The 25,435-nt window shown below is 39.3% G+C and overlaps 1 protein-coding gene across 1 annotated transcript in view; it reads left to right on the top strand.

Moving 5' to 3' along the window:
* LOC127488955 (vomeronasal type-2 receptor 116-like) overlaps positions 1–24,837 on the top strand; it is a 36,594-nt gene extending 11,757 nt beyond the window's left edge. Inside the window, exons 2-7 of the mRNA XM_089315560.1 lie at positions 7,402–7,693; positions 8,931–9,317; positions 9,426–9,737; positions 19,530–19,757; positions 21,236–21,359; positions 23,924–24,837. Of these exons, the coding sequence (XP_089171686.1) occupies positions 7,402–7,693; positions 8,931–9,317; positions 9,426–9,737; positions 19,530–19,757; positions 21,236–21,359; positions 23,924–24,837 (2,257 nt within the window). The remainder of the gene's footprint in view (positions 1–7,401; positions 7,694–8,930; positions 9,318–9,425; positions 9,738–19,529; positions 19,758–21,235; positions 21,360–23,923) is intronic.
* The last annotated feature ends 598 nt before the right edge of the window (positions 24,838–25,435 follow it).

The following is a 25,435-nucleotide window of genomic DNA, read 5'->3' as shown; positions in this document are numbered from 1 at the left end:
CATTACAACCTCTTACTGTTTTGTTTGAGAGGCAGAGAAACAGGGAGAGAAAGACAGAGAGCTCCTATCTGCTGTTTTCTCACTAAAAGCACACATCAATGGCAGAAGCCCATCTGGCTCTGGTAAGAAACCAAGAGCCAGGCACTCAATAGAAGTCTCCAATATAGGTGTTAGGAATCCAACTACATGGGCCATTTCTGCTGACTCCAATGGTCTGCATTAGCAGCTCAGAGATTCTTAATGGAAGAACCATTTCAAACATGCCACAGTCAGGACATATAACTGCCAAACACAGAATACAGTAGCTTTGGAGGGTTCTGGGCTAGAAATTGATTGTTTTTCAAAAGGTAACTCAGGTTATGCTGTGGTGACACATGAACCCCAAAGTTGTAAGACATTAATGCAGTAAAGATTTACATTAGTCACGGAGTGAACATATAACAGTAGTTGCTGAGAGAGGGGGTTGTGCTCCCCATAAACAAGAGGAGAAAATAAGGGAAAGACCACTGTCCTGATGATGCTACATGCAATGTTCATGTCTTCCTCAGTCGGAATTGTAAAGCATACACAGCCTCGGTGATGGTGCATTTTTTCTTTCATGCTATGAGTGGGGAGTCACTCTTCCTAAAGCACTGGGCATGTGAAATGTGATCTTATCTGTGCTCACAATGATGTAGAACAGCATGGGGACTGCCTCACCCACAACAATGCCCCACGGTGCTGCCACGATCTACATCTTCCCAATGTGCAGAAGCACTTTTCCACAATGTGTACAATGACAAGATTCTTCACATCACCATGTAGTCTGTGCATATTTGTAGAAGACATGCTCATGCTCATCTTGAAAGCAATATCACTACAATATCTGGAGGCCTTTTTTTCCAGGAGTTATAGATGGATTTTTATGAAATTTATACCTTTATTATTTGAATCCATCACTTATGTGTAGAATATATTTAAGAAATATATTTAATTTTATTTATATATAATTAATTTATTATTATATTTATATATTTATATAATTATTTACATATTTATATAATATATAATAATATATTATATTATTATTATATATTATATTAATATTACATTAATTATATAATGCATTAATTAATACATTGATATTAATATAATATATAATAATTATATAATAATATTTATATGTTTATATATTGTATAAATAATAAATAATAAATATATTTATATAATAATATCTTAAAGAAAGTTCTATAGAAGATCAATGCTTCTATAGATTATATATGCTTCTATTGAATTAATATAATATATATTATATATATTATATAATTAATATAATATATATTATGTATACTATATAATATATACATGATAATATAATATATAATATACATATTTTATATAATTATTATATAATTAATTAAATGAATTAAAGTCTAGGGAAAACGCAAATACCCAGATGTAAAATTTAACTTCAGAAAGTTTATTTCACCATCTAATGTCTATTTGCACTTATAATAATATTATTTCAAATACTCTGTGTTCTTATTTAGTCCTTAGAAAAGAAGTGAATTTGTCAAAGGATTCCAATGATATATTCCTAATATATCCTACATCAGGCATCATGTGATCCAGAAGAAAAGGGTTAATTCACAGTATAGATAATTTCAATATAGTCAGAAGATTTGGAAGTTTTCTTTTTGGTCATACCCAGATTCCCATAATATCAAAGAAAATCACACTCAATAAATAGTCCAATGATAGAGACAGAAAATAATCTATATAATATGACATGTATACATAAAATTGCATTTTTACATTTTTGTAAGTTTGAGCCTACCAGGTAATACAAGGTGTCTATAAACAGAAATTGTGAAATCTGAAAAAAATCCCTGGATTTATTTGTAATTGTTGAACAAAAAACATCTTGAATTTCAATTCTGAACTAAAATGAAATTATTTTAAAAAAACCTAATCCTGTATGTTCACACTTGTGTGAGCTACACAAATTAATATTAATATCTCCATCCATGTTTTGCTTATGTTATTGAAGTACTAAATTAGCTTCCTTAAAGTTGCAACCAAAGCTTTGTGGAATGGACTCTACAACAACTCATACCCTAACCACCCTTGCAATTACTTCATACACTTTTTTCTTTGGACAGGAAGAGTAGACAGTAAGAGAGAAAGAGAGACAGAGAGAAAGGTCTTCCTTTTCCATTGGTTCACCCCCCAATGGCTGCTGAGGCCTGCGCACTGCACTGATCCGAAGCCAGGAGCCAGGTGCTTTCCCTGGTCTCCCATGCAGGTGCAGGGCCCAAGGACCTGGGCCATCCTCCACTTCCCTCCCAGGCCACAACAGAGAGCTGGACTGGAAGAGGAGCAACCAGCACAGAATCCCACACCCTGACTGAGACTAGAACCCGGGGTGCTGGCACCTCAGGCAGAGGATTAGCCTATTGAGTCGCAGCACTGGCCCATACACTTTTCTTGATTGAGTTAAAACAATTCCCAGTTTGTTGCAAGGGTGCATGAACGATCAATTTCTCACAATTTAAACTCATGAAATGGTGGCCTCAAATATACAAAAAAAAAAAAAACAAAAAAAAAACAAAAAAAAAACTACACTTCAACCAAAAAGAAACCTTGAGAATAGGGAGGTTGAGGAAAAATAAGGACTTTTGAGTACACATGCACCTCTCACCACTCATTGCACTGCTCTCTCTTTCCAATTATGCCTGTCCTACAGCTTCAGTGACTTCCAATGGAAATCCAATTTGCAAACAGTGCTTGGGATGACATATCATTCCATGACCAAGGCGCCATTTGGAACACGATGATATCCACAGTGTGTGGATTTTCCTCTGGGTCTTGGGTTGTTGGCTAAAATTGGAGAGTTTCCCTGAAAGAGTGCACATGACCAAGCCTTGGTCACCAGTGAAGAGATGATAGAACGGCCTACTGCATTCAAGAAAGTGTGGCTTCATGAGATGAATTAGAAACAGAGGGAGGTGAGAGGAGTTGAAGTGTGAAACTTTGAAATATGCATTTAATTCTCACTTCACATGTATGCATAAAATATGAAGTTTCTCACACATGTCCTCAGCCAGTGTCTATTAGACGTGGAAGTTGGTATCAGCAGTGGAGAGAATGATAGGAACATGAAGAAAAAAGCAAATTAAGTGACAGAGGCACACACACAAACACATAGATGCTACATATTTTCCTGTACACATTCTGAAATGCTAAATCGTATATGGTGAGAATCATTACTGTATTTTGATGCACTATGGACTCAAGCAGATTACACAAGAAGATGTGTAAGTGGATTAATTTTGTGGAGGGGTCAGTTTGGGGATGAACTTCTGCCCTTCTCTGGATATGCATACTCATTGGCAAATCATGAAGCCCATTTCTCCATTTGAATACTGCAGGCCTGGGAGAGACATTAGGCACAGCCATGAAGAGATTTTCTATGATACACATAGGGTCATCAGTGGTGAATGTGACCTTTGGTCTTCTCTATGAAGAATCATGTGAAATAGTGAAACTGATTGTGTTTTTTTTTTTTTTTTAATTCCAACACTAATTTTTCTACAATTACCAAATCCCAAAAACAGGTGACTGACCTAACAATGCTTGGCCCCTATGCACACAGGTTTACAGAACTATATCCCACAATGCTCCAGGGACAAAATAGAGTCCAAAGCATGTTTTTCCAAAGCTGTTTTTCCCACAATGGAGAGTGGCAGGTGCATAGCCTCAGGTGATGCCATGAGTTCTGGGATGGGGCAGAAGTTTAGCAATGAAAATATATAGAAGTCAGAGCTCATCTGATCTTAGGAACATTAAGGCAAGGCCTCAGCCCTGTGACTCCCTTTGAAATGTCTTCCTTGTGATTCTAGCTGTGTCCCTGTGTGACTCAGTAGACTAGCACACACTGTTTATAGGTTGAGGGCATACAGCAATACTGGGACCAGCTGTGCCTACATAGAGATCTATTCTCCCTGCAGGGGGCTGAGACAGAAGATATAATCCAAAAGAATTTTTTCCTAATATCAACAGAGACTTTAACTTTATGTTGGGTTGAGTTGACATGTTCTTTACTGTGATTTTTCTCAACCTACTCCTGAATCCTTTGTACAGTTCACAGGACATACCTCCCTGGAACTGTGATAATTCCATGAGGTCAAGTGTCTACAGAGATGGAGACCTGGTACTGGGTGGGTTTTTCCCCCTTTACTTCCTGGAACCAGAATCAGACATGGTCCGGTTATCTTTTTTATCCAGGCCAAAGGATAAAATGACAGTAAACTGGTAAGTCCAACATTGAGTTATGTGTTAACTGTGGTTCAGACTGCAAGTGAGTGTGTGCTTGTATTGGTTAATCGGCTTAAGAATTCTAAAAAATGTACACAGAAGTTTCAGGAATGCAGATCAATGAAGGCTGGTGTTCCTTCCCTTTCCATTTTACTTTTTTCTCTACTCCTTCATGGGAGGAGAGAGAGATGGATATATTTTGTATTCATCTGATATCCTGAACAGACTCCTAGAATCTTGAAATTAATGAGACAAATGGAACTCCAGCCCATATCCCCATCCCCATCCCCACCCCTGCCTGCCCCATCCAAAACCCATGGAACAGAGAATGGCCTGAGGACAGTGTTATATCTAAGGCACTCACTCTAGGTGTCATTGCTAACAAATGTGCCTGGTAGAGAAGCTGTTTTTGTCTGAGATCCACCACCTGACATACACACTGCCTCCCATACATCAACACTTGCAATCTACTCAATGGAAGTCTTTTGGGAACCTGCCCCTGAAAATAAATCTTTACTCTTTAATCTATGGTATTCTGTATGGGAACTTTGAGAATTTCTTTTGCTCAGGAGGAGCCCATGCCACAAGCATAGATGCCTGTTGTGGAGACTGCATAGAAATTGATTTGTTATCATCCATTGACTGGCACCTTTCACTGCACAATGTTTCCATGTTTTATCCATTTTGTGGCTTTTATCAACCTGTAGCATACTTTTCTCATACTATTTTTTAAAGATTTATTTATTTATTTGAAAGTCAGAGTTACACAGAGAGAGGAGAGGCAGAGAGAGGTCTTCCATCTATTGGTTCATTCCCCAGTTGGCTACAATGGCCAGAGCTGTGCCAGGAGCCAGCAGCCTCCTTGGAGTCTCCTACATTTGTGCAGAGGCCCAAGCACTTGGGCTATCTACTGCTTTCCCAGGCCATAACAGAGACCTGGATTGGAAGTGGAGCAGCCAGGACCTGAACTGGCAACCATATGGGATGACAGCATTGCAGGCGGCAGCTTTACGGGGTATGCCACACTGCTGGCCCCCTTCTCATAATATCTTAATAGCTAGGTCTACATTTGGTATCAAGATACTTGTGCTTACTTATTATTGATGTAAAATATTGATGTAAATTATTGATGTAACTATTAAGAATACATGTTTTTCTTTATTATCAAAATTCTATTCAGTCTTTTTTATATAACTTATTTCATATGATTTATATCTCACAACTTGGAAAACCTAAACTTTATGAATGTTAGGATATACTGAACAAAATATTGGTTATTCATCAAATAATTTACCAAGCACCTCTCATGTGACAAACTAAACACGCTATGCATGGTTACAGTATGCATCATGAAATTAGTGGATGTCTACATGTGAGACAGACTTATTTTATCTAGAATGATCACACATCCTGGTTTGCTTCCTACAGCCTATTTATGCCAATAATCCTTGTGTATTCATTAATATCATCCTATATTATTGTTAAAAGTGTACCAGTTTGGAAGGTCAATTACATGGTCACTGTAGATACTGGAAGGAGTATGAGAACTGTTTACAGAAAGGAGATAAAGTTCTGACTGTGCCTTCTCTCTGTTGATGACATCAAGCCTTATGTTCTTCATCTGCTAATTAAGGATATTACTACTACAAAACAAAATTCTTATTATGATAAAGTTAAAGGTTTATAAAATGCTTGTTCCCCTACCAGCAAGTGTCCAGCATCTTTGTAGATGAAATGTAATTACTTCATATGTATTTACTAAGAATATATGTTTTTCAATGTTCTGAATATAAACTTTACCATTGGTGTTACCTATAAACTAAATATTTGGCAAAATTGATCAATGAAGCAATCATAGACTTGTTCTGCCTCTAGACATCATATTCTAAAATCAATCTTGCTTTATCATCAAATTTTTAAACATCTTACAAGTTTAAAAAATATTTCATACACAAGTACTTTTGCACATTTTTATGAAACAAGGCCATATTTCAAAACATGGATCCTGTGTCAAATCACCATTCTAAACTGCTTTAAGTTCCATGTTTTGTGAAATAATAGCATTGAGATCACTAAGTGGAATCTAATTAAAAACATTTCTTATATTTTAAATTTGTTTCAAGGTTATAGGAATCACAGTAATAGTTTGGAGAGATCTCTATTTTATTATCACTGCAGCTTATTGCATACACTTGAAAGATGAGTTAAGAACACTGAAAAAATTTGGGTTTTGAGTGAGATGTCAGTCATGAATACACATATCTAGCACTAATGCTTATGATCTCTATAGGATTTTTATCAACTTTGTACATGGTCCAGAACTTAATACTGGGCAGGCATGTATTTGGGGGAAAAAGAAGCAAACTTCTCAGCTTTCAACTGACAGCAAGAGCTACAAGTAACCAAGCACTGAAAAATAAAGCCCTTCATGAAATAATTAATTGCATTTAAGCAGAATGATTAAAAGCAAGAAACATTTCAATTAATGCTATTAATTTGCCATTCAAATAAGTAAATCTAAGAACTAAACAGACTTCAGTAGCATATAGATAGAGAAATAGATAAAATGGAATTTCGTGCATGAGGAAAAGAGTGAATTAAAATAAACATTGTAAGTATTCTGACAATTTGAAATTCTGAATGAAATGCTCATTTTCAAGACAAACATAACTGAATGAAAATACTTCTGTTGGTATTTGTATATTATAACAGAAAATTACAGAAAGGGCTCATGAAAATCCCTATGGTGAATAGATTAGAGATGCTTCCAAACGCTAAAATGACTGACAAGTCAGAGATGCTTGCCTCTTGGGTTCCATCCCTAAGTAAAAGTGAAATCCCATGTTGGGACACATCAAGGCTTTCCTGAAGGACTAGGGAAGGTGAGTGTGATCATGGACACAGTTTGCTTCAGAGGAATCTGAGGGTCATTCCAAAATCTTCTAAGAGCCCTTGGAACCTCACTCACACCTCCTCCATGTGCCAGAGCTGAGGCACCACAGTGTGGAAGCCTGAGTCTGACCATTGCTGCCTCAGGGTGTGGCTGTGTTGTTGCTCTGAATTCCATAGTCTCACCCTTCTCCCTGATGCTGCCCCTCTCTTTAGGTGGCTGTGGAAGAACTACCAATATGTGCTGGCCTTCCACTTTGCTATCCAGGAGATCAATAAGGACCCCCAGCTCCTCCCCAACCTGACCCTGGGTTTCCAGCTCTACAATTCTGTTACCAGTGATCAGTTCACCCTGAGGAGCACTCTGCACTGGCTGACTGGAAACATTTATTTCATCCCTAACTTCACCTGCCAGACACAAGGCAAGACAGTTGCCATAATTGCTGGAACCATGTCAGCATTTTCAGCTGAAATTGGAACAATGTTGGAGCTGTACAAAACCCCACAGGTAAATCTGTTGTGAATTCTGGTGAGAAATTCTGCCATCTCCCACCAGACATGTCCAATTTGAAGCAAGGGTCATGTGGAACACAACTGCACATATAGCACCACGATTTGAAACAGATTCTGGGGAATTCCTTAGATTGTGAGAGAGATCACTGTCTAGGCCCAATGTATCCATCCCCACCTGCTGAGAAAGTTGACTGCTGACTATTGACAGGAAATACCCACAGCGCAGAGATATCCTAGGAAGACTGAATGTTAGACATGGGTATATCAAGACCTGGGCCCAGACTTTCCATTTGGAACCCACTGAGGTCCATGACAGTCCCGAAGATCATCAAGGAGTGTTTGGGGCTGAGTTACACTTAGATGAGATTTTACCCTCTCCTATACCTAATCCTGACTTCCTCACATTCAGCAGATTCCTTCACAGGACTCCCAGTTCACTTCCATGTGCAACTAAGATATTTAGATCTTAGTGTTTGACAGAATAAAAAACAAATACAGGCAGACAGTGTGCACCCATTCACAGTATAATCACAAAATAGCCACCATAGTGCTGGTGCTCACTGGCCATGGTGAAAGTACTCAATCCAAATCTTACAAGTAGGTGTTAGGAAACCAATCACATAACCAATCAAGCTGCTTCCCAGGGCCTGTATTCACATTTCCAGGATTCTGAATGGAGACCCACTACAAAGAGGTAGCAATCTGCACACATTACCATCAAGCTCAGACTGCAATAGCTGTGGTCTGAAAAGCAATTTTATGTATACTCAGAGATGATAGGTGAATAAATTTTTCAAGACAATTTAGGATATGCTGTGAAAACAAATGAAATTCAAAGTATCAGGAGATCAACCCACACAAAATATTTGTCCCCGAGGAAACACACAACACCAGTTGCAGTGGGAGCTGTTCTCCACATGTCTCATGAGGTGAGAGGTGGGAAAGACCAATGTCCTGGTGATTCTGAATCCAAAATACATGCCTTCTTCTTCCTAAGTATACATGAAGAACGTGGGTATCTTACACATTATCTTTCATGCTATGCATGAAGATGTACATTTCTTCTGCTAAAAGCAACAGGCATTGAAGCACAGTTACTCTGATCCCAAGTGATAGAATTTTCTTATGCCTACACATGATATTTCTTCATAGGACTTTTTTAAAATCACTTCCCAAGACAGAAAACTCAAAACCCACAAAAGTCAAATCACAGCGGTTTTCTTTCCATTCAGATCACATATGGCCCTTTTGATCCCATGCTAAGTGAGAGAGACAAGTTTCCATCGCTCTATCAGATGGCCACAAGTGACAGCTCTCTGGCCCGTGGAATGCTCTCCTTGTTACTACATTTTGGCTGGATTTGGGTGGTGATCTTTGTATCTAATGATATTAAAGGAGAGAAGTTCCTTTGGGATATTCAAACTGAGATGGTAAAGGAAGGTGTCTGCTGGGCCAATATAATAAAGCTCCCAGACACTAAGTCAAGATATGAAAAAACTGAAATGTCCTTCCTAGCAAGGCTTCGAATTTCATCAGCAAATGTGCATATTCTATATGGTGATGTGAGGAGTCTCTATACCATGGAATTTCTAAGCAAATACTATTTAACCCTGGGGAAGGTGTGGATCATGGCTGCAAAGTGGGAGATTGTTGTGCATGAGACAGACCACATGCTGCACTCTTTTCATGGAGGCTTCTCATTTTCACACCACAAGGGGGAAATCCCTGGCCTCAACCACTTTGTCAAGACAGTGGACCCTTCCCACTACCCAGAAGATTTCTTCCTCAGTCAACTATGGCTTCATGCTTTTCACTGCTTACCTCCTGGGCCACTTTGTGGAACAATTGGAGTCTGCCCACCAAATGCTTCCTTTGAGTTTTTCCCAGGACGCATTGACATGCTGACCATATCTGACTCCAGCTATTTCATCTACAATGCTGTGTATGCAGTGGCCCATGCCCTCCATAAGATGCTTTCAGAGCAAATAGAAAAGGGATCTCCAGGAGATGCAACTCAACCAAGGATTTTTCCATGGCAGGTAAACATCTCCCAGAACAGGACATTTATTGAACATCTGTTTGCATCCTCAGGTATTTTTATTGCAGTACCACATGACCATGTTTTCATGTTGAGATTGCCATGATCAGGTATAATGGAGAGTGGGTTCTTTCACAACAGACTGGGCATAGATACATCTGTAATTGTTATCTGTGTGTGGAGAATTTGTTATCTGCTATGGAACATTTTAAATATATTTTCTGCTATGCAACATGTTAAAAATAATTTTAAAATGGTCTATATGCTAAGAAATGCACATAAGTCTACAGATAAAAGAGTTTTTTATCATCTGATCATACTACAACCAACACCCATATTAATAACATAGCATTACTAGTACTGCAAGAGTCCTCAGTAGCAACCACTTAATTTTTTTTAATGTGTGAAAGAGGAACATATTGTCAATAATATGATTTGATTTATTTTTTTATTTTTTTTTACAGGTAGAGTGGACAGTTAGAGAGAGAGAGAGACAGAGAGAAAGGTCTTCCTTTGCCATTGGTGCACCCTCCAATGGCTGCCATGGGTGGTGCACAACACTGATCCGAAGGCAGGAGGCAGGTGCTTATCCTGGTCTCCAATGGGGTGCAGGGCCCAAGCACTTGGGCCATCCTCCACTGCACTCCCGGGCCACAGCAGAGAGCTGGCCTGGAAGGGGGGCAACCGGGACAGAATCTGGTGCCCTGACTGGGACTAGAACCCTGTGTGCTGGCGCCGCTAGGTGCAGGATTAGCCTATTGAGCCATGGCGCCGGCCTATGATTTGATTTAGCAAAGCACTGCTTATAATTACATAGGAAATTATCTAAAGTCCACACAATTTTATACTCATATATTAACTAACACAAATGAGAGGAAACATAATATTTTTGTACCTCTGGCTTATGTAATTTACTGTGATGACCTCCAGTTTTAAATGTCAAGATTTCATTCTTAATTATGGCTGTGTAGTATTCATATATGTGAGATGATATAATATGATATTTTATATATATATAAGTATCTCACCAATTCCTTCTCCCAGCCATCAGTTGATGGACCTCTAGATGATTCTACATCTTATGTGTTGTGCATTGAGCTTCTATAAAGTTGGGAGTGTAGGAGACTCTTTCTTGTGCTGATTTCAATTCATTTGGATACATTCCCAGGTCTGAGACAACTAGGCCATGTTGTAGAACCAATATTGGTTTTCTGAGGAGTTCCTCTATTGTCTTCCATTATGTTTGTACTGGCTTATAATCCTTCCCATCAACATTGTATTGGGGTACCTTTTTTTCCTGATCCTCAGCAGAATTTGCTATTTTTCAAATTTTGGATAATATTCATTCAAAGTGGGGTGAAGTGAAATCCCACGTTAGTTTTTATTGGTGCTTCCCTGATGGTTAGTGATCATGAACCTCTTTTCATGTTTCTCTTGGGCATTTGTATTTCATCCTGTGAAAAAATCCCTGTTCATATCCTTAGTTCATTTCTTAACTAGATTGTTGGTTATGTTGTTGTTAAGTTTCTTGAATTCCTTATACATCTGGAGATTAATACTTTATTGGAACCATGTTTTGCAAATATTTTTTCCCATTTTGTAAGTAGTGTCTTCGCTTAGATGAGTGTGTCTTTTGCTGATGAGAAGTTACTTAGCTTAATGTATATTCTTGCCTTTATTGCCTTTACTTCTTGGATTTTATCCAAGAAATTCTTGCCAGGGAAATGACTTGTAGTGTTTCCCCAATGTTTGCCTCTTGTAATTTGATGGTTTCAGGTTTTAGGTTTAGATCCTTGATAAATTATGAGTTGATATTTGTATAGGGTATGAGGTAGCAGTCTGATTTAAAATCTCTGCATGTGGAAATCCAAATGTCTGCATTTGTTGATGAGACTTAATCTAGGGAGTGAGTTTAGCTCCATGTAACATTTTCAATACAGATTCTATAATGACATATCATAGAATAATGTTTCTCAGAGTATAGTGCAATGTTTAGAATATCCTAACACAGCTCATTACAAAGACTGGGAAGAAAAAATGATCAAAAGTACTCTTTTTGTTGGAATGTATGTAAGGTTAGGAAATGTGGACTCTGGACATATCCCACAACAACTATATACCCTATAATAATATCCCCTACAGGTGTGCTGTAGTCCACGCCCTCTGTGAGACATTACTGGGGCAAATAGCAGTGGGGTGCACATTTTATCATAAAATGACTCTGAAACAGGAAAATATCCTGATCAAATTATTTGAGTAAATCAAATAAATTGAATGTCTCACAGAAGATAAATATATATTCTATATTATACATATATGTAAATTAAATTGACTTCAGCATGTTTACTTCACTATGTAATTTCTGGGATTACATCCAATATTAATTAACATCCTATTTGTGATTTGATAGACTCACATTTTAAAAGTAAATGTACTGGCCGAGAAGGCTTACAAATATAAGATTAGAGAATATTTATGAAGTTCTTGGTTCAAATTAGTGAAGACATAATGATAGTCCTTTAAAGAATTGGCTGTCCCACAACAGGTGTCAGGAGACTCTGAAAGTCAAGAGTTAATACACACTGTTCAGATACTAACTGCCATCAGGGTATTTTTTTTTTATATAGTAAATAAAAATTTACAAAGTACAACTTTTGCATTGTTGTAGCTTTTTCCCCCATAACCTCTCTCCCACCCATAACCGCCCTATCTCCCACTCCCTCTCCCATCCCACTCTTCATCAAGATTCATTTTCAATTATCTTTATATACAGGTGATCAACTTAGTATATACTAAGTAAAGATTTCAAAAAGACTGCACCCACCCAACCGCACAAGATATAGAGTACTGTTTGACTAGTTGTTTTACTGTTAATTCTTACAGTACAACACTTTAAGGACAGAAATCCTACATGGAGAGCAGGTGCACAGTGACTCCCATTGTTGAGTTAACAATTGACACTCTTATCTATAAGTCAGTAATCACCCGAGGCTCTTGCCATGAGCTGTCAAGGCTTTGGAAGCCTCCTGAGTTCACCAACTCTGATCTTATTTAGTCAAGGCCATATCACAGTGAGGGTCCATTCCTCCCTTCAGAGAAAGGTGCCTCCTTCTTTGATGGCACATTCTTTCTGCTGCGATCTCATTCACCGAGATGTTTCATTCAGGTCATTTTTGCCACAGTGCCTTGGCTTTCCATGCCTGTGAGACTCTCATGGGCCTTTTAGCCAGATCCGAATGCCCCAAGGGTTGATTCTGAGTCTGGAGTGCTGTTCAGGGCATTTGCCATTCTATGAGGCTGCTGTGCATCCTGCTTCCCCCATAGGATCATTGTCTCCCTTTTAATTCTATCCTTCATTATTTACAGACACTGGTCTTATTTGTGAAATCTCTTTGACAATTATGTACTTAAAATGATCACTTTAACAAGTGAGATGGAATGGGTACATGCCACCTTGATGGGATTGAATTGGAATCCCCTGGCATATTTCTAACTCTACCATTGGAGGTAAGTTGGGTGTGCATGTGCCAAACTGTATATCTCCTCAATCTCTTACTCCCACTCTTATATTTAACAGAGATCACTTTTCTGTTAATTTTAAATGCCTAAGAATAATTGTGTATTAACTAAGGAGTTCAACCAATGGTATTAAGCAGAACAAAAAATACTAAAAGGAATAAAATAGTAAGTTCTTCCTCAACAGTCAAGACAAGGGCTTATCTGGTCATTGTTTCTCATAGTGTCCATTTCACTTCAACAAGTTTCCCCTTTGGTGCTCAGTTAGTTGTCATCAATAAGTGAGAACATACGATATTTGTCCCTTTGGGACTGGCTTAATTCACTCAGCATGATGATTTCCAGATACCTTCATTTTGTTGCAAATGTCCAGATTTCATTTATTAAACAGCTGTACAGTATTCTGTAGAGTACATATCCCATAATTTCTTTATCCAGTCATCTGTTGATGGGCATTTAGGTTGATTCCATGTCTTAGCTATTGTGAATTGAGCTGCAATAAACATTGAAGTGCACACAGCTCTTTTTTTCCAGTTTAATTTCCTTTGGGTAAATTCCAAGGAGTGCGATGGCTGGGTCATGTGGTAAGGCTATATTCTGGTTACTGAGGACTCTCCAAACTGTCTTCCATAGTGGCTTTATCAGTTTGCCTTCTCACCAACAGTGGATTAGTGTCCCTTTTTCCCCACATCCTCGCCAGCATCTGTTGTTAGTTGATTTCTGTATGTGAGCCATTCTAACTGGGGTGAGGTGAAACCTCATTGTGGTTTTGATTTGCATTTCCCTGATGGCTAGAGATCCTGAGCATTTTTTCATGAGTCTGTTGGCCATTTGGATTTCCTCTTTTGAAAAATGTCTGTTAAGGTCCTTGGCCCATCTTTATATTGGGTTGGTTGTTGTGGAGTTTCTTGATCATTTTATAGAGTCTAGTTGTTAATTCTTTACCAGTCATATAGTTTGCAAATAATTTCTCCCATTGTGTTGGTTGCCTCTTCACTTTCCTGACTATTTCTTTTGCTGTAAAGAAACTTCTCAATTTGAGGTAATCCCATTTGACTATTTTAGCTTTGACTACCTGTGCCTCTGGTGTTTTCTCAAGAATTCTTTGCCTGTTCCAATGTCTTGAAGGGTTTCCCCTATGCTCTCAATTAATTTCATTGTGTTATGGCATATATCTAGATCTTTGATCCATGGTGAGTGGATTTTTGTATATGGTGTATGATGATAGGGGTCTTGTTTCATACTTCAACATGTTGACATCCAGTTTTCACTGCACCATTTGTTGAAGAGGCTGTCCCTGTTCCAGGGGGTTGGTTTTAGCTCCTTTGTTGAATATGAATTGGTTATAGATGTTTGGATTGATTTCCAGTGTTTCCATTGATCTGTCCATCTGTTTTTGAACCAGTACCAGGCTGTTTTGATAATAACTGCCCTGTAATATGTCTTGAATTCTGGAATTGTGAATACTCCGGATTTGTTTTTATTGTAAAGGATTGCTTTAGCTATTCACGGTCTCCTGCTTCTCCATATGAATTTTAGCATCATTTTTTCTGGGTCTGTAAAGAATGACTTTGGTATTTTGATTGGTATTGCATTGAACCTGTAAATTGCTTTTGGGATAATGGACATTTTGATGATATTGATTCTTCCAATCCATGAACATGGCAGATTTTTCCATTTTTTTGTTTCTTCTTCTATTTCTTTCTTTAGTGTTTTGTAATTTTCCTCATAGAGGTCTTTGATATCCTTGGTTAAATTTATCCCAACGTACTTCAATATTTTGTGGCTATTGTGATTGGGATTTATCTTAGAAGTTCTTGCTCGGCCACAGCATTGTCAGTGTATACAAAGCCTGTTGATTTCTGAGCATTAACTTTGTATCCTGCTACATTACCAAACTCTTCTATGAGATTCAATATTCTCTTACAAAAATTTTTGGGATCCCCTATACATAGGATCATGTCATCTGCTAACGGGGATAGTTTGACTTCCTCTTTTCCCATTTGTATTCCTTTAATTTCTTTTTCTTGCCTAATGTCTCTGGCTAAAGCTTCTAGGACTATATTGAATAGCAATAGTGAGAGTGGGCATCCCTGTCTGATGTCAGTTTCAATGGAAATGCCTCTAACTGTTCCCCATTCAATATGATGCTGGCCATGAGTTTATCATAAATTGCCTTAGTTGTGTTGAGGAATGTTCCTTCTAACCCCAATTTGCTTAAAGTTTCATCATGAAAAGGTATTGTATTTTGTCAAATGCTTTATCTGCTGCTATTGAGATAATCATATGATTTCAGTTTCTCAACTTGTTAATGTGATTGATTCTCAAACACTGAACCATCCCTGCATACCAGGGATAAATCCCACTTGGTTCATGTGAATGATCTTTCTGATGTGTAGTTAGATTCGGTTTGCCAGGATTTTGTTTAGTATTTTTGCATCCATGTTCATCAGGGAGATAGGTCTATAGTTTTCTTTCTCTGCTGTGTCTTTCCAGGGCTTAGGGATTAAGGAAATATTGGTGGCCAGCGTCATGGCTTACTAGGCTAATCTTCTGCCTGCAGCACTGGAACCCCAGGTTCTAGTCCCGGTTGGGGTGCCGGTTCTGCCTGGTTGCTACTCTTCCAGTCCAGCTCTCTGCTGTGGATTGAAAAAGCAGTGGAGGATGGCCAAGTGCTTGGGCCCTGCACCCACACAGGAGACCAGGAGGAAGCACCAGGCTCCTATCTTCAGATCCGTGCAGCACGCCGGCTGCAGTGGCCATCTGGGGGGTGAACCAACGGAAGGAAGACCTTTCTCTCTGTCTCTCTCTCCCACTGTCTAACTCCCCTGTCAAAAAGAAAAGATGATATTGGCTTCATAGAAAGAATTTGGGAGGATTCCCCCCTTTCAATTGTTTTGAATAACTTGAGAAAAACTGGGGTTAGTTGTTCTTCAAAAGTCTGGTAGAATTCAGTGGTGAAGCCATCCAGTCCTGGGCTCTTCTTTTTTGGTAGTGTGTTTATTGCTGATTCAATTTCTTTCATGGTTATGGGTCTGTTTATGTTTTGTATATCTTCATGGCTCAGTTTAGGAAGGTTGTAAGGGTCCAGGAATCTATCCATTTCTTCCAGGTTCCTCAATTTGTTAGCTTACATCTCTTTGTAATGGTTTCTGATGATTCTTTTTATTTCTGTTGTGTCTGCTGTTACATTTCCATTACCATCATTACTTTTATGGATTTGGGTCTTCTCTCTCCTTTTGTCAGTTCGTTGGTCCAATGGTGTGTCTATTTTGTTTATTTTTTCAAAGAACCAGCTCCTGGTTTTGTTGATCTTTTGTATTGTTTTTTTGTTTGTTTGTTTCAATTCTGTTTATTTCTTCTCTAATCTATAGTAGTTCTTTTCTTCTGCCTGGTTTGGGTTGGATTTGCTGCTGTTTCTCTATATCCTTGAGGTGCATTGAGAGGTCATTTATTTGGTTCCTTTCCAGTTTCTTGATGTAGGCACCAATTGCTATAAGCTTTCCTCCTAGCACTGCTTTTACTGTATCCCACAAGTTTTGATAGGTTGTGCTGTCATTTTCATTTGTTTCTAGAAATCCTTTGATTTCTCTTGATTTCTTCTATGACCCACTGTTCATTCAGAATCATGTTGTTCATTCTCCATGTATTTGCATATGGTGTAGAGATTCTTGGGTTGTTGATTTTGAGTTTCACTGTGCTATGGTCTGAGAAGCTGCATGGTATAGTTTCAATTTTTTTGAATTTGTTGAGGCTCCCTTTATGGCCTAGCATATGGTCAATCCTAGAGAACGTTCCATGTACTGGGGAGAAATACGTGAACTCTGTGGCTGTGGGGTGAAAGGTTCTGAAGATATCTATTAGGTCTATTTGGTCTATAGCATCAATTAACTCTGTTGTTTCCTTGTTGAATTTCTGTCTGGTTGATCTGTCCATTGGTGAGAGTGGCATGCTGAATGCCCCTGTAACCATTGTATTTGAATCTATATCTCCCTTTAAGTTCTTTAGTAATTCTTTCAAGTAGTCAGGTGCCCTGTAATTAGGTGCATATACATTTATAATAGTAATGTCTTCATGTTGGATTGATCCTTTAATCATTATATAATGCTCTTCTTTCTCTCTTTTAATAGTTTTTGTGTTAAAGTCTATTTTGTCTGATATTAGGATGGCCACCCCAGCTCTTTTTTGATTTCTGTTAGCTTGAAATATCTTTTTCCACCCTTTCACTTTCAGTCTGCATGCATCTTTGCTGATAAGGTGTGTTTCCTGAAGGCAGCATATAGATAGATTCTCTTTTTTAATTCAATCCGCTAGTCTGTCTTTCTTGGTTGTCGAGTTGAGGCCATTTATATTCACTGTGACTATTATTAAATACTGTCTTTTTCCAGTCATGGTTCCTTAAACAAGCTGTTTATGTATTTTGAGATTTGTTTGTAGTTTAGTTGGCTCATTTTCTACATTCACCTTTTTTTGTAATGAAGTTCTTGTTTCTGTATTTCTGTGTGCAGCACATCTTTGAGCCAGTGTTGTAGGGTTGGATGTGAGGATACAAATTCCTTCAGTTTCTGTTTGTCGTGGAAAATCTTTATTTTCCCTACATTCATATATGATAGCTTTTCAAGGTATATTATTTTAGGTTGTCATTGTTTGTCTTTTAAAACTTGGAATATATCATGCCATTATCTCCTTGCCTGTAGTGTTTGCGATAAATCTGGGGTGAGTCTGATTAAATTATCCTTGAATGTGATTCATCGTTTCTCTCTGGCACAATTTAGGATTTCTTCTTTGTGTTTCACTGAGCTGAGTGTTGCCACAATGTGTTGCAGTGAATTTCTCTTCTGGTCTAATTTGTTGGGGCTCCTGAGTATTTGTTGAATTTGGTTGTTTCTATTAATTTGCCTCTGTTGGAAGTTTTCTGATATTATTTCATTGAAAATGTTATACAAATAGAATTACACATAAACTGTATACACATGTTTATCAGTTTGGACTTGCCAGCAACAGCCAGGGATGTCAGGTTCCAGAAACTTTATTATGAAAAATTATGCTTGGATTTCTAATTTATTTAACAGAATTCATCTGATATTTTATTCAATATTGTTAAACTCTAAAAAAATTATTTGAAAATCAAAGTTACTGTAAGAGAGTGAGAGACAGAAAGAGAAAAGGAGACAGATCTTGCATCTGCTGATTCACTCCACAATGGCTGCAAGGACCAGGACTGGGAACACTCTAAGCCAGGATGCAGGAGCTTCAACTGGGTCTCTCATGTGAGTGTAGGAGCCCAGGCAGTTGGACCATCATCTAATGATTTTCCATGTACATTGGCAGAGACCTGAACCAGCAGTAGAACAACAGTAATTTAACCAGCACTCACAGGGATGCTGGGCACTGTGGACAGCAGCTTCACCTGCTGCACCACAAGGCCAGCCCAAATTTGCTAAAGTAAAAAAATATTGATATGAACATAATAGATTTCATGTATTTCATAGATACATTTCTAAGAAGATATCCATTCTTCCTTCCCTCCCTCTCTCATTCTCCCCTCCTTCCTTTCTTTTTAATTTTTGCAAAAATAGCATTTCAATTTCCTTTATAATCACAGGTGTAATGCCACAGTAATCATAATGATTCATAAATGAAAAGTAGAAAGACCATGTTCCACAGGAACTTACACAAGATGATAAGCAAAAATGAAATCCAAGATATCAGTTTCATTTTGATACATGGTGGGGTTTTTCTTCGCATCTATAGTAACTACTACACATCACAGAAAACAAATTGTATTTTCTGATTGGAACTGGTTTATTTCAGTAAGCATAAGCATAAAGGTCTCCAGTTGCATCCATTTTTTGTCAAAGAGAGGATTTCATTCTATTTGGTAGGGGGTATATTTTGAAAAGTGCACATGTTTGCACTCACCTATGGAACCATCACAATAATCAAGATATCACATATATAAAGCCATGTTGTTTACATTTGGAAAACTAAGATGAGCTTTCCTAAACCTCTAACAATCTTTCATGGTCAGCCACCCTGTGGGACACATCCTGTGATTTCTCTGGATTCAAATGGTCCCCATCATTTTAATGGGTGTTGGGGGGTAGAATTCCCTGCATTTGAACAATGATATGATGATCATTCAGACAAAAGTCAGCCTCCACCAAATAGAAAACCTGAGGATACACAGGAGGCAAAAGAAGGATTTCTCAGTCATATGCAGCTCCCACCTCTCATCTGAATGTTCTCCCTCTTTCCAATTGTGCCTCCCCTCCAGCTTCATCCACTCCTGAAGAAAATCCAATTTACCAACAGTGCTGGGGAGGATGTTTCCTTCCATGAAACAAGACACCATATGGCACATTATGATATCCACAACATTGTGAATTTTCCTGCTGGATTTCGGTTGCTGATTAAAATCGGGGAGTTCTCCTCTGAGAGTGCACATGACCAAGGCTTGGTCCTCAATGAAGAGATGATAGAATGGCCTATAGCATTCAAGAAGGTGTGGATCCATGGAAATATTCGATACATACAGAGGGTCTGAGAGGAGATTAAGTGCGAGATTTTAAATAAGCATTCAATTCTCAATTATCATCTTGGCTTCAAAAGATATGGTGTCCCTTACACATATATGAGTCAATGTGTATTAGAAGTTTATGTTTGTGGGCCGGCGCCGCGGCTCAGTAGGCTAATCCTCCGCCTAGCGGCGCCGGCACACCGGGTTCTAGTCCCGGTCGGGGCGCCGGATTCTGTCCCGGTTGCCCCTCTTCCAGGCCAGCCCTCTGCTGTGGCCAGGGAGTGCAGTGGAGGATGGCCCAGGTGCTTGGGCCCTGCACCCCATGGGAGACCAGGAAAAGCACCTGGCTCCTGGCTCCTGCCATCGGATCAGCGCGGTGCGCCGGCCGCAGCGCGCCGGCCGCGGCGGCCATTGGAGGGTGAACCAACGGCAAAGGAAGACCTTTCTCTCTGTCTCTCTCTCTCACTGTCCACTCTGCCTGTCAAAAAAAAAAAAAAAAAAAAAAAAAAAAAAGAAGTTTATGTTTGTATTAGTTATTGCTGTTTTTACTTTGGAAATAATTATGCATTCAGATGTTGAGTGACTAAAATGAGCAATGTTAATGAATAGAGATAGATATCAGTATATAGACATAAAATTACAAAATACATGTGTACAGAAATTCTAAATTTTTTCAATTTTTTATTTATATAAGGTGAAAAATTTTCACTTCATGTATATATATAGATATATAGATTTAGAAGAACAGTGATATCTTAAATATGGTGAGAGTCATATATTTTAATGCAGCATGAACACAAGTAAATTATAAGTTGATCTATCCATCGCCTATTTGTAGCAAGCATTCTCATTTTCATTGTCATTGTGGTTGCCAATAAGTGCAGTTTCTTTTCTGCATAGCATCTCACAGCTGTGGTCAAATGTTTTATCATCATTCTACTGTTGAAATCCCCCAGGGAATTTTGTGGGTGATTTGTGTAACTATCATGCTTTATGCCCAAAATGCATTCTTAGTTTCTTGAAATTGATACTCTTCCTGAATCTAGAAGTCCAGAAGAGGATTAGATACACAATCCATATCTTTATAACATTTGCTCATCATTTCTCTGTGGCCTTGTCTTTTTCTGAATACTCAGTCTCAAATATACACATTACAGAATAATGATATGAATGTTAAAGATTTCAGAGAAAGAAATGTAGTAGAAAGAAACAAAGGCCTAGAAGAATAGATCTGGTGATGAACAAAATTACAGCAATCAGGTACCCTCATAATGTTTGGTAGACAATTGACAAACCTGGAATGAGCATCATAGAAACTACAAATTGGATGTATGAAAAAATCAACAAGACAGAGAATGGGGAAGACAGTGATGACCTTCAGAGTGATGGGGCAAATAGAGACATCTTATCACAGTGCCTAATGATGTGCAAAACAATGACCATCGCTTCTCTTTCCCCATCAGACTCCTCAGTCTTTATGTGGCCAGAGGTGTGGTCCAGGATTCAGGAAAATGCCACAGGAAGGAAGAGCTGTCTGCTGCTATATTTGTGTTATTTGTACAGAGAGAGACATTTCCAATCATACAGGTAGAAAACATGTAACTCACTATGAAAACTCCACCATCTTAACTATTTCTAGATAAAAAGGAAACCAAGAATCTTTATAATGGGATAAGAGTGCCCCATTGTTCTCTATGCACACTTTCACTCACTCTTTCCATATACTTGTTGTATGCTCACTCTCGCCATCTCAGTAGTCTGGTGGTGCTCATCCTCTCTAGCTCAACACTGACACTGATTCTCTCTGATATCCTTCTTTTCCATCCAGTGCTAGATGAGGCTGTCTCAATCTGAGATCTTCTAGTAGGCCTACTAATGTCTGAACAAAAAATATCAGATGAGCATTTGTTAAGGCTCTCTAAGGATTTCTAGAAATCTTGAAATCAAAACTTTTCCATACACACCTGAGAAACAGGGAGCTACTTCACAGGAATTGTGATGGGAATACTGTATTACTTTCTGTGCTGGGTCTTTTACATAGTGCGTGCTGTGTAGTACACATAATGAATGCCTCCCTTTGTCCTTTTGTTTTCTATACTAGAATAAGAGAAAATAAGTGTGAAATATACAGACAAAACATCCTAATAACTATGCAACTACATAACACCTCCAGTCCTCCAGTCCATGAAGCTTGTATGATTACCAACTTAAAACCTGAGAAGCACTTTACTACAAGTGTGGACCAACTAATATCATTTCCTTTCTTTTAAAAAATATTTTTTTAATTTCAAAGAGTTACAGAGGAGAGAGAGAGAGAGAGAGAGAGAGAGAGAGAGATTCCATCTACTTATTCAAGCCCCAGACATGCACAATTGACCAGGTTTGGCAAGGCAGATGCCAGCAGCCAGGTTCATTTGGGTCTCCCACATGGGTTCAGGGGACCCAAGTACTTGGGCCATCTTCTGCGGCTTTTTCCAGGCCATTAGCAGGGAGCTGGATTGGAAATGGATTACTGGAACACAAAACAATGTCCATAAGGGATGCTGGCATTGCAGCTGGTGGCTTTACATATCATGCCACAACACTGAATCTACTTTTGTTTCTTAAATTGACATATGATTGAGAGAGAGACATGGTCACCAACTGGCCTGTTCTTAATGACTTCCTTCATGCTGCTGCTGCAGAAGTGTATTACTTCAACAGAGACAATGTGGTGTCCATGTGGTGTTCACATGACTAAAATGATGAACAAGCCATGCTTTCAGTGAAAAGGAGTGGAAAGTTCTCTTTCAATACTGTGATGAAAATATCACTTACTCCCATACAACCATTAAAAAACTAGTAGTGGTGGCGCCGCGGCTCACTAGGCTAATCCTCCGCCTCGTGGCGCCGGCACACTGGGTTCTAGTCCCGGGTGGGGGCGCCGGATTCTGTCCCGGTTGCCCCTCTTCCAGGCCAGCTCTCTGCTGTGGCCAGGGAGTGCAGTGGAGGATGGCCTGAGTCCTTGGGCCCTGCACCCCATGGGAGACCAGGATAAGTACCTGGCTCCTGCCATCGGATCAGCGCAGTGTGCCGGCCACAGTGCGCTGGCCGCAGCAGCCATTGGAGGGTGAACCAACGGCAAAGGAAGACCTTAATCTCTGTCTCTCTCTCTCACTGTCCACTCTGCCTGTCAAAAAATTAAAAAAAAATAAAAAAACTTTAAAAAAAACTAGTAGCAATAATTCTTTTCTATGCAATCACAGCATATCAACATTTATATGGAAAGAGTGATGAGTCCATGCAGTAAATTAGAGTATTGACTGATGTATGGAAGTCCTAGGAGTGATAGATATTTTAAATAGGTCATCTACATTTGAGTATTAAAAAAAAAAAACCTTAAACCTGGTGACTGCAGACAAATATTTTCTTTTTTTTTTTTTTTTTTTTTTTTTTTTTTTGACAGGCAGAGTGGACAGCGAGAGAGAGACACAGAGAGAAAGGTCTTCCTTTGCCGTTGGTTCACCCTCCAATGGCCGCCGCTGCAGCCGGCGCACCGCGCTGATCCGATGGCAGGAGCCAGGATCCAGGTGCTTTTCCTGGTCTCCCATGGGGTGCAGGGCCCAAGCACCTGGGCCATCCTCCACTGCACTCCCTGGCCACAGCAGAGAGCTGGCCTGGAAGAGGGGCAACCGGGACAGAATCCGGCGCCCCGACCGGGACCAGAACCCGGTGTGCCGGCGCCGCAAGGTGGAGGATTAGCCTATTGAGCCACGGCGCCGGCCTGCAGACAAATATTTTAACCCATGTGAACAAAAGCTTCTCCAGAGAAAAACACTAGGGACAGTAGAGAAGAGGGTTTGGAAGAATCTATGCCCATATGAAATACAGGAAATACATCACTTTGAGAAAATAAAACACTGAAAGAAATATCTCTGAGTGACAAAATGAGTCCCCAGAGCCCCATGTGCTAAGGAGCTTGTTTCAGTGAGCTTCCTACACCTAGAGACGAGCATTCTCTCTGGGTCAGGAGTACAGAAATATACTTTAGTGTGTCCTGGTACACATTAGAGCAGGCTGGACTCACCATGACATTGCAAAGGGGACCATTTTCCTTAACAGGGAAAAAGGAGCAAATTGTGAAGTGGAGACAGTCTTCCTTTTCTCCGCAGATGCAGAGCAGTGCATCCCATGTGCAGATCACGAGTACCCAAACATGGAGAGAAACCGCTGCCTCCCCAAGCTGGTGATATTCTTAGCCTTTGAGGATGCCCTGGGGACGGCTCTGGCCTCCGTGGCTCTGTCCTTCTCTGTCCTCACAGCTGCAGTCCTCTGGGTCTTTGTGAAGCACCGAGACACTCCCATCGTCAAGGCCAATAACAGGACCCTCAGCTACATCCTGCTCATCACCCTCCTCCTGTGCTTCCTCTGCTCCTTACTCTTCCTTGGCCGTCCAAACACAGCCACCTGCCTTCTCCAGCAAATAGCATTTGGCCTTGTGTTCACAGTGGCTGTTTCCACCGTGCTGGCCAAGACCATCACTGTGATTCTTGCTTTCAAAGTTACAAAACCTGGAAGAACTATCAGGCGATTGCTGGTATCAGGAGCTTCTAACCTCATCATTCCCATCTGCTCCTTGATCCAAGTGGCTCTCTGTGTCATCTGGTTGGGAATTTCTCCTCCATTTATTGAGTTAGATGCACATTCTGAGCCTGACCACATCATCCTGGTGTGCAATAAGGGTTCAGTCACTGCCTTCTACTGTGTCCTGGGCTACCTGGGCTCCTTGGCCCTGGCAAGCTTCACTGTGGCTTTCCTAGCCAGGAATCTGCCTGACACATTCAATGAAGCCAAGTTCCTGACCTTCAGCATGCTGGTGTTCTGCAGTGTCTGGGTGACCTTCCTTCCTGTCTACCACAGCACCAAGGGGAAGGTCATGGTGGCTGTGGAGATCTTCTCCATCTTGGCCTCCAGTGCAGGGCTCCTGGGCTGCATCTTCCTCCCCAAGTGCTACATTATTCTCATAAAACCTGATAAAAATTCTTTGAAAGCTTTAAAGAACCAACGCAGTTCTAGGGGATCCTGAAATTTTTCTCATGCATTTCTTCACATTTTCAACTTTGTAATCAAAAGGAAGTTGCATTCCAACACTGTAAAATAAGCAAAACTAAAAACCGTTGTTGTTTAGGCAATGAGTCCAGCAATTAAGATCACCTTGTTCCATGATTGTACAGTTTCCATATATGCATGGATATGTCCTCAGTTTGTCCTTTTCCACTGATCAAACCAATTCTGAGCCAATGCCACACTCTTACTTACTGTGGTGTAATAAAAAGTTTTGATATGTAGAAGGGTGTGTACCTTTGTTCATTTTCAGAATTGTACTATCTGTTTTTGGACTTCTATACTAACTTTAGTTTCAGTTTGTCGAGTTCCACTAAAAATCTTTTTTGGTATTTTGCTGAGTTAAATTTATAGGTTCAATCTGGGGAGCTATGACATCTTTATAAAATTCTGTCATCCAATATATTAATATTATGTTGCTTTTTAAATATCCTTCAAAAACATTTCCTAATTTGGTGATAAAACTCTTGTATGTCTTTGTCAGCTTTTTTTCTATGTACAACTTCTGTTTCTAGTATCAAGTCAGATCTTTTTTCTATTAAATTTTTAAGTTTCTTGCT

This window comes from Oryctolagus cuniculus, chromosome 16 (genome assembly GCF_051225735.1).
Source record: "Oryctolagus cuniculus isolate XC-2025 breed Fujian yellow rabbit chromosome 16, ASM5122573v1, whole genome shotgun sequence".
Taxonomy (NCBI): domain Eukaryota; kingdom Metazoa; phylum Chordata; class Mammalia; order Lagomorpha; family Leporidae; genus Oryctolagus; species Oryctolagus cuniculus.
Note: the sequence above shows the minus strand (reverse complement) of the source record. Positions and strands in the feature narration are given on the sequence as shown.